Here is a 9,056-nt window from a genome sequence, read left to right as displayed (position 1 = left end):
CACAAAAGCACTGGTTACAAAAATAAAAGGAAAAAAGAAAATTCTAAACGTTAAACATTGGAGAAAATGGTTAATAAAATTATATGACAGATCTAGCATAGTGCCTGAGGTGATGCGTAATAAGAATCAAATGAATATAGTTCAAACTGCCAAGTGCTATAACGGCTCAGAACGGCAAGAGTGCTGTGGGCTGGGAAGACTTCCCACAAGTGGTGGGCATTAAGCTAGAACCTGAAATATCTGAAAGCCAGTGGTAATTAGCACGTGGCATTTTGCTTTCACCATGAAGTAGACTAAACGCAAATTATTTACCCAGATCATCGCAAGGATCAAGAAGGTCATGAAAGGTACCCTTTCTAGAGGATCTGTGCAGAGAATATAGCTGGAGGAAGCAGGTTTTTTGAGGCTTCAGTCCAGGGTACCCTAGTTAGATCAAAGAAATCCTAGGGATGGTGTGTCCAATTCACTCAATAATGATGGTAGCCATTAATAGCAGTCATTCTACAAACTTTCTGGTCACAATAGCAAAGAGATCAAGCAAAATAGAAAGAAAAATCATGGAATTTTATCCTTGACCCCTGATTACAGCAAAGAAGCCCAATGTCCTAGCCTCTGGACTAGGATTTAGTGTACAAATGATTCGGTTTCATGGAAAAAAACTGAGACGACTGTGGTGTTCCAGGCCAGGATAGGGAATGCAAAATCAATCAGTTATTGCTACTTAAAATTATCAGCAGTAACAGATATCTTCAGGCTATCTTTCCTTCCCTTTTTTCTTCTCTAAGGCTAGGAATAAATACGTAAATAGCCTCAGTGACTTTTCCTCTTCTTTTCCATCAGTGCAGACACTATCTNGCAGTCATTCTACAAACTTTCTGGTCACAATAGCAAAGAGATCAAGCAAAATAGAAAGAAAAATCATGGAATTTTATCCTTGACCCCTGATTACAGCAAAGAAGCCCAATGTCCTAGCCTCTGGACTAGGATTTAGTGTACAAATGATTCGGTTTCATGGAAAAAAACTGAGACGACTGTGGTGTTCCAGGCCAGGATAGGGAATGCAAAAATCAATCAGTTATTGCTACTTAAAATTATCAGCAGTAACAGATATCTTCAGGCTATCTTTCCTTCCCTTTTTTCTTCTCTAAGGCTAGGAATAAATACGTAAATAGCCTCAGTGACTTTTCCTCTTCTTTTCCATCAGTGCAGACACTATCTCGAGTCTGAAGGGGCCGGGGACACTGGCTCACGCCTGTAATCCCAGCTCTTTGGGAGGCCAAGGTGAGTGGATCGCTTAGAGCTCAGGAGTTCAAAACCAGCCTGGGCAACATGAAGAGACCATGTCTCTAAAAAAAAAAAAAAAAATATATATATATATATATACACACACACACACACACACACATATATACATATACATACACAAAAAATTAGCCGGCCATGGTGACACGCACCTGTAGTCCCAGCAACTCAGGAGGCTGAAGTGGGAGGATCGCTTGAGCCCAGGAGGGAGAGGCTGCAGTGAGTCATGATAGTATCACTGCACTCCAGCCTGGGTGACCGAGCAAGACCTTGTTTGGAAAAAAAATAAAAAGAGTCTGAAGGAAACAGAGAACTGTGGTTTTCCCAAAGGTGGGTATAAGAAGCCTCCATGTGCCCCTTACATCTTTAAGAAGTAATACCAGTTTTTTAAAAGCCATAGTGTTGGCTTCTGCACGAATAATTTATTCATGGCATTGAATAAAAAGATATAACATGGCTGGATGCAGTGGCTCACCCCTGTAATCCCAGCACTTTGGGAGGCCAAGGAGGGTGGATCACCTGAGGTCAGGAGTTCGAACATGGCGAAACCCATCTCTATGAAAAATACAAAAAGTTAGCTGGGCGTGGTAGCGGGCACCTATAATCCCAGCTACTTGGGAAGCTGAGGCAGGAGAATCACTTGAACCTGGGAGGCAGAGGTTGCAGTGAGCTACGATGGCGCCATTGCACCCTAGTCTGGGCAACAAGAACAAAACCCTGCCTGAAAAAAACAGATATCACCTCACTGATGTTTCATCAGAAGTCACCCCACTCTTGCTGCCAGTTGTGGTGAATAATCAGAGGTGGACTCTAGGGTCTTTGGGCAAAGGACTGAAAAAATTTCCCTCACTACAGAGTGCCCTTATAGGAAGAAGAAAGAATCAGAAAGCACATAGGGCTGTGAATGGGCTGCCATTCACTTTAAGGAACAGAAAGCTCCTCTACCCTACCCATACCACTGACCACACCTGGGACAGGTGACCCTCACTTGCAGCAGAAATGTAATCTATGAACACGAAACGTCCATAATATTACAGTTCTCTTGACTGTAAGGGTCTCTAGAAAACATCTAGAGATTGCCCCAGTTTACAGGCCAGAATAAAGATCTCTGGTTTAGGGCCGGGCTCAGTGGCTGACACCTGTAATCCCAGCACTTTTGGAGGCCAAGGCGGGCAGAACACGAGGTCAGTAGTTCGAGATCATCCTGGCCAATATGGTGAAACCCCATCTCTACTAAAAATACAAAAATTAGCCGGGTGTAGTGGTGCGCCTGTAGTCCCAGCTACTCGGGAGACTGAGGCAGAAAAATCGCTTGAACCCTGGAGGTGGAGGTTGCGGTGAGCCGAGATCACACCACTGCACTCCAGCCTGGGCGACAGAGCAAGAATCCGTAAAAAAAAAAAAAAAAAAAAGAATCTCTGGTCTGTCATTAGTTCATTTACAAAGAGGATATTGCCTGGCAGAAGGAATTCTCATAAGTGGAATAGTTTAACATGAAATTTCATTTTGAAGATTACGTCCCTACTGTAAAGCATCAGAGCCTGCATCAGCCAGCTAGCCCTCAGCCAGGGGAAAGCAGGCAGGTGTGCCATTTCGGTGTGGTAGTGCCAAAGCCACACCTAGGGCACCCTGAGCCTCTGTATGGGACAGCAACTTCAGATATAAAAAGAGCCAATAGGCCGGGCGCAGTGGTTCATGCCTGTAATTCCAACACTTTGGGAAGCCAAGGCAGGCAGATCACCTGAGGTCAGGAGTTCAAGACCAGCCTGGCCAACATGGTGAAACCTCGTCTCTACTAAAAATACAAAAATGAGCTGGGCGTGATGGTGGACGCCAGTAGTCCCATCTACTCGGGAGGCTAAGGCAGGAAAATTGCTTGAACCCAGGAGGTGGAAGTTGCAGTGAGCCGAGATCGCACCACTGCACTCCAGCCTGGGCGACAGAGTGAGACTCCGTCTCAAAACTAAAAACAAAACAAAACAAAACAAAAAACAAAAAAGCCAATAAGCAGATTAAAAGAAGCTCAATAGCTCAATATCATTAGTCATTAGAATAATGCAAATCAAAACAATAATGAAACACTACTTCATACCTACTAGGATGGATTTGATAAAAACAAAAACCTGGAAAATAAGTGTTGACAAGGATGTGAAGAAACTGTAAATCTCCTGTACTACTGGTGGGAACGTAAAATGGTACAGCTGCTGTGGAAAACAATGTAGTAGTTCCTCAGAAAGTTCAACATAGAATTTCCATATGATTCGGCCCTTCTGCCCCTAGGTATATGCTCAAAAGATTGAAAAACAGGTATTCAAACAAAACTTGTACATGAATGCTCATAGCAGCACTACTCACAATCATCAAAAGGTGAAAACAACACAAATGCCCATCAATTGATGGATCTATAACCAAAATGTGGTATAGCTTATACAGTGGATTTTATTCAGACATAAAAGGAGTGAAGTGCTGACACACGCTACAATATGAATGAACCTCAAAAACACTATGCTAAGTGAAAGAAACCAGACATAATTGGACACATACTGTATGATTCCACTTACATGAAATATCCGGAATAGGAAAATCCATAGAGCTAGTACATTTCTGGTTACCAGGGCCCACAGAGAGGGAGAGAATGAGGAATAACTGGTATTGCTTACAGGCTTCCTTTACAGGGTGTTGAAAATGTTCTGAAATTAGATAATTGTGATGGTTGTACAGCATTGTGACTATACTAGAAATCACTGAATAGCACACTTAATTTTAAAAATCATAGTAGTTACCATTCCACAGCATGTTCTCTCTACAAAGCATCATTCTAAGAAGATAGCTCAAATCCAAGGTCCATTACTTACAAGCTGCATGCCTTTAGGTAAATTAACCTCTCTGCGACTCAATAACATCATCTGTAAAATGCGGATAAGAGTATTTACCTCCATAAGGTTATGAGGGTTAAATGTGTTAATATTTAATCTTACTTTGAACAGCCCTTTGTACATATTAACAGTATATATCGAATAGTAAGAATTAGCTAAGTGTTAGCTATTATCATTTCAATTAATCCTCACAACAATTCCATGAAGTAGGTGCTTTCCATTATTCCCATTTTACAGATGAGAAAACTAAGGCACAAGGAGATTATGCAACCCACCAAGTTAGTTATTTAGCAAAAGGCAAGCAAAGCCAGCAGTCTGGCTTCAGGGTCCCTGCTTCTCAACTATGAGAAGCTGTGCTTGACATAAATCTGGTATATGTAAATCTGGCGTTCATAAATTTTGAATTCATAGCCATTTTTGCCTAGGATGAGATTTAATTAGGTATTTAAGGTTTTCAAAAAGTAAATCAATTTAAGTAAGCGTGTTAAGTAAATATCGTCCTCTCTGGTACCCAGATACGACAAAACTTGCAAAGGGACACTTGAATGACTGAGGTTTAGAAAACATTGGTAAACCATGGAAATCTAAGATGTGACAGAGCACACCCATACTGTTACCAATTATACTAGGTAGGCTACTGCACACCTGGATTAAACCCTGTACCGATTTATTGTGTGATATAACACCCCAGGCAAAAATTGTTCGCCGGGTATGGAGCCCAAAGAGAAGGCCTGCAGACTCAGCAGGAGCCAGCCTTAGGAGGAAATGTCTTGCTTAAAATCAGAAAGGCTGTGGGGTTGTAACCCTTGAAATCTTTTTGCAAGTGAATATGAGGCAGGAGGACTTATTAATTAGACAGTGTAGTCGAAGTGCCCTAGGCCCATCGCACTTTTAGGGGACTGTGAAAATGTCTAAACTGACTGGGCGCGGTGGCTCACGCCTGTAATCCCAGCACTTTGGGAGGCCAAGGAGGCAGGACCGCTTGAGCCCAGGCGTTAGAGACCAGCCTGAACTACATAGAGAGAGCTCGTCTCTACTAAAAACAAAAACAACAAAATTTGCAGAGAGCAGTGTCCCGCGTGCCTGTAGTACAAGCTATTTGGGAGGATCGCTTGAGCGGGGGAGATAAAAGCTGCCGTGAGCCCTGAGGGCATCACTGCACTCCAGCCTGGGCGACAGACCGAGACTCTGTCTCAGGAAAAGAAAAGAAAAGAAAAGAAAAGAAAAGGTCTTAATTTCTTTTAAAATCATAAGAAAAATTTAATATAATCCATCCCAAATTATATTCATCCTTATACCAACACAGCTGTAAAATATAATTTTTTTTTCTTAATGGAGGAAGGGGCCCAGGAAGGCAAAAATGCCTAGGACCCACGAAAGTCATAATGTGGCCCGGACATGAGGGTGAGAGTGAGGGTGAGCCTCATTACCTCTCCCTCCTGACCAGGTCTTCCAGACACCAGCTCAGCAACTAATGCATGCAGCATCCTGTCCTGTTAATATCCTCTCCGTATTGAGCAAACGTGAAGTGGTGGGCTGGGGGAACCCAGAAGTGCTGGATCCCAACCCTGTGGTTTAGGGACATCCAGCCGAGGCCCTGGAGCAAGGGGAAGAGGCCTGAAATAGTGTGCAAAAGAAGGAGAAGACCCCTCACACCCAGGAATTGTAAACGCCACCTCCTGCTACTCTTACCTGAAATCCCACTATTATTTACTCCTTTGAATTAAGACAGCCATAATATAGTGAAAAGTGCACACATTTTGTATTTAAAACTGGCACGTATTGCCAATGGCAAGTTGCCTGGCTCTTTGGGGCCCAGCCTTCTGTTTTTTTTTTTAAAATGGGGATGATAATGGTGGTTATCAAGGTGAAAGTAAGATAAATCATGTACAGTGCCAAGCATAGGGCCCATTATTAGCAGGCTTAAAAAAATTTTTTTTTTAATTTTTTTTTTATTTTTTGAGACAGGGTCTACTGTCGTCCAGGCTGGAGTGCAGTATCCTGATCATGGCTCACTGCAGCCTTGACGTCCCGGGCTCCAGCGATCCTTCCACCTCAGCCTCCCTAGTAACTGAGTCTACAGAGCTCTTTTTATAATATTACGGATATTAACACGTCCTGGGGAACCTGCAAACACTTAATGGAGGGAGAACCATATAGCCTTCAATCATAGCCCAGGCCTTTTAAATGTGATACATCACTGGGGAGCAAGAACTCAGGAAGACAGTTTCAGAAAAGCGGAGGGGGGAGGAGGAAGAAGGGGTAGTGGGGAAGGCGGGAACTCTCCCAGGTCCACAGCACAAGCACGGGGAATACGCGCGCTTTAGGAGCCTGCAGAACGGGCTTCTGCAAAGCGCGCTGCAATAAGAAGCACAGCAACCTAGCACAGCAGACGTTGCAAGTACCGCGCATCAAAAGGTGGGGCCCCTGTAGTGTAAGCATTCTTGAATACACTACGCACTTAGCAGATTTCTATACTTGCACTCTGACATAAGCTCATTACTGAAAATCTTAAGTCTTTGGAGCTTTCTCAAAAAGCACGTTGGGTTTCTTGCAGCGTGCACCTGAGCAGCGGACTGCTCTTCAAACTCAGCCCCAAATTCCCGCTCCCGGAATGCACGGTGGGTTCTGAATTCAAAAATCCAGAGCAAGCAGCCTTCTAGCCAATCATTGCACCTTATCACTATCCTGACTTTGGCGCGAACTGTACAGAACTAGATAGTCCTATCCATTTGTTACCAATTTCTAGCAGGGGAGAGTCGTTCTCAGAACCCAACTGCATGGTAGACTAACAAGTTCACTTTTGCATGTTTGGCTGCTGAACGCTCCCCGCTTTCTTCAACGCCATCTCTGGGTCTTTTCCGTGGGGGAAGCAAAGGGCATTGCCCCACCCAAGTGCTGCGAGGTAAAGAGGGTTGGGCGGAGGAACACTGCCAAAATACCTCTCCACAGGCTAGTGTGAGGTCTCAACCCACCCCCTCGCCCCCAAATCGGCTTTCACAACCCAGTCGCTTTTTCCAATCCCGGTCTCCGCTCAAGTTGGGAGTAGTCAGTTAAGCAGCAACTTGGAGCTACTGTTCCCCGCACAGCATGCTCACTACCTGCACCATGCTTGCGCACGCTCGCCCTATTTTTTGTACGCCCTGGACACGAATGCGTCCCCACGGGGTCGCACTCACAACTAGATGTACTGTGAATACTAATAGGGGGCGTTTAACCGACGCGTGTGCGTACGCTTTGAACCTGCGGAAGGCACCGTACCGCTATATAGGGCGCGCAAGTGCCAGACGGCGCCAGAAAGAGGTCCCGGCGCCAGAAAAGCGCTCGCCCGAGCCATTGGTCCCAGAGCCAGTTCCAACCCCGGTATCGCCGCAGAGCCCGCGCAGAGTCTGCAGAAGTGCACGGCTTTATCGACAGCACTTGAAGCATGGAGTCTCCTCGCGGGTACACCAACAGTGATATTGGCTACCGCAGCCTGGCAGTCGGCGAGGACATAGAGGAAGTGAATGGTTAGTGCTTGGACAGGGACAGGAGCTTTCGCGAACTCCAAAAGAGGAATTTTTCCCTGGGAGAGGCGAGCGGACGGGACGCTGCGCGGCTGTCGCAGTTGCTCTTCCATAGCGGGTCCCCTGCCTCCTCCAGCCCTCGCGCCGTGGGCTCCAACGCCCTGGTGTCTCTCTTTTGCTTTCCTCCCTTCCCAGATGAGAAACTTACCGTGACCTCGCTGATGGCAAAGGGAGGAGCGGACGAGGAGAATGCACGGTCCGAACCTGAGTACGGAGCAGAAGCAGAAAACGTTGGCATGGTGGGGTTCGTCCCCTCGGACGACCAAGACCGTGAGGGTGGCGGTGGCCACGAGCCGGAGCAACAGCAGGAGGAGCCGCCCCTGCCCGAGCCGGAGCAACAGCAGGAGGAGCCGCCCCTGCTCGAGCTGAAGCCAGAGCAGGAGGAGCCGCCCCAGGCGACCGTGGAAGGGCCACAGCCGGCGGAGGGGCCACAAACCGCTGAGGGGCCACAGCCCCCAGAGAGGAAACGCCGCCGCCGCACCGCGTTCACCCAGTATCAGCTGCAGGAGCTGGAGAAGTTTTTCGATGAAGCTCAATACCCCGACGTTGTGGCGCGGTAAGTGGCTTGCCCGGGAGGCACCCAGTTCATCCCGGGACCCTTTCACTCTCCTCCGGAGCCAAAAGCCACGTACGGGGCTTACGGGCGCTGGCTCCGCCCTTGCTTTTTGAGGGGTGTTGGGGGCGGGGCGCGGAGGATGTAAAAGACTGGGACGGGACTAGGGTAAAGCTAGTGAGGCAGGGTCGGATCCCGCCTTTATTTAAAATTTTGGCAATTTGCTCATCATGGGTTGTTTTTGCATTAATTTTGATACGTTTTAATATTGCATTAAAATAGTATCTGTCTTGATTATTGAGTTTTTAAGCGCCATTTACTTTGTGCGCGCGTGGCGAGCGCCTCACTCTTTTCGCTCTAGTAACCGCCCTGCCACGTGGAGCGCACTTTTACAACCAGGAGGCGGACTTTTGAGCTTTCGGTAGCCAGAGACCCCTTTCCTTCGCTAGCCTCTTCGGAGCCCTCCTTATACCGGCCCCCGTAGTGTACGAAGGGGCAGGCCTTTTCTGGCCAGGCTGGAACTGGGGGCAGGGGTCACCTGGACAGGTCGGAGTAGGGTTTAGGGGACCTTTCTGGGTTCGTTGTACTTAGCCTTCGCCCGGCAAAGAGCAAGAAAGAATTTCCCGAGGGCGTGCTTGGCCGATGTGGTTTGGAGTTCACTCCCTGAGAGTTCACCTCTCCCTTTTACAATAAACAGAAATACTGTGGTTCAATACAGCGCTTTAAAGGTGTTTTGGCATGTCTTTTTTTTTTTTTTTT

At 46.6% G+C, this 9,056-nt stretch overlaps 1 protein-coding gene across 1 annotated transcript in view; it reads left to right on the top strand.

Annotated features, from left to right (window-relative positions):
* Positions 1-7,522: 7,522 nt before the first annotated feature.
* Positions 7,523-9,056, top strand: part of ESX1 (ESX homeobox 1) — a 4,984-nt gene continuing 3,450 nt past the window's right edge. Inside the window, exons 1-2 of the mRNA XM_017850122.1 lie at positions 7,523-7,687; positions 7,880-8,300. Coding sequence (XP_017705611.1) covers positions 7,606-7,687; positions 7,880-8,300 — 503 coding nt within the window. The 5' untranslated portion in view covers positions 7,523-7,605. The remainder of the gene's footprint in view (positions 7,688-7,879; positions 8,301-9,056) is intronic.

This window comes from Rhinopithecus bieti, unplaced genomic scaffold (genome assembly GCF_001698545.2).
Source record: "Rhinopithecus bieti isolate Rb0 unplaced genomic scaffold, ASM169854v2 scaffold_33673, whole genome shotgun sequence".
NCBI classification, from domain to species: domain Eukaryota; kingdom Metazoa; phylum Chordata; class Mammalia; order Primates; family Cercopithecidae; genus Rhinopithecus; species Rhinopithecus bieti.
Note: the sequence above shows the minus strand (reverse complement) of the source record. Positions and strands in the feature narration are given on the sequence as shown.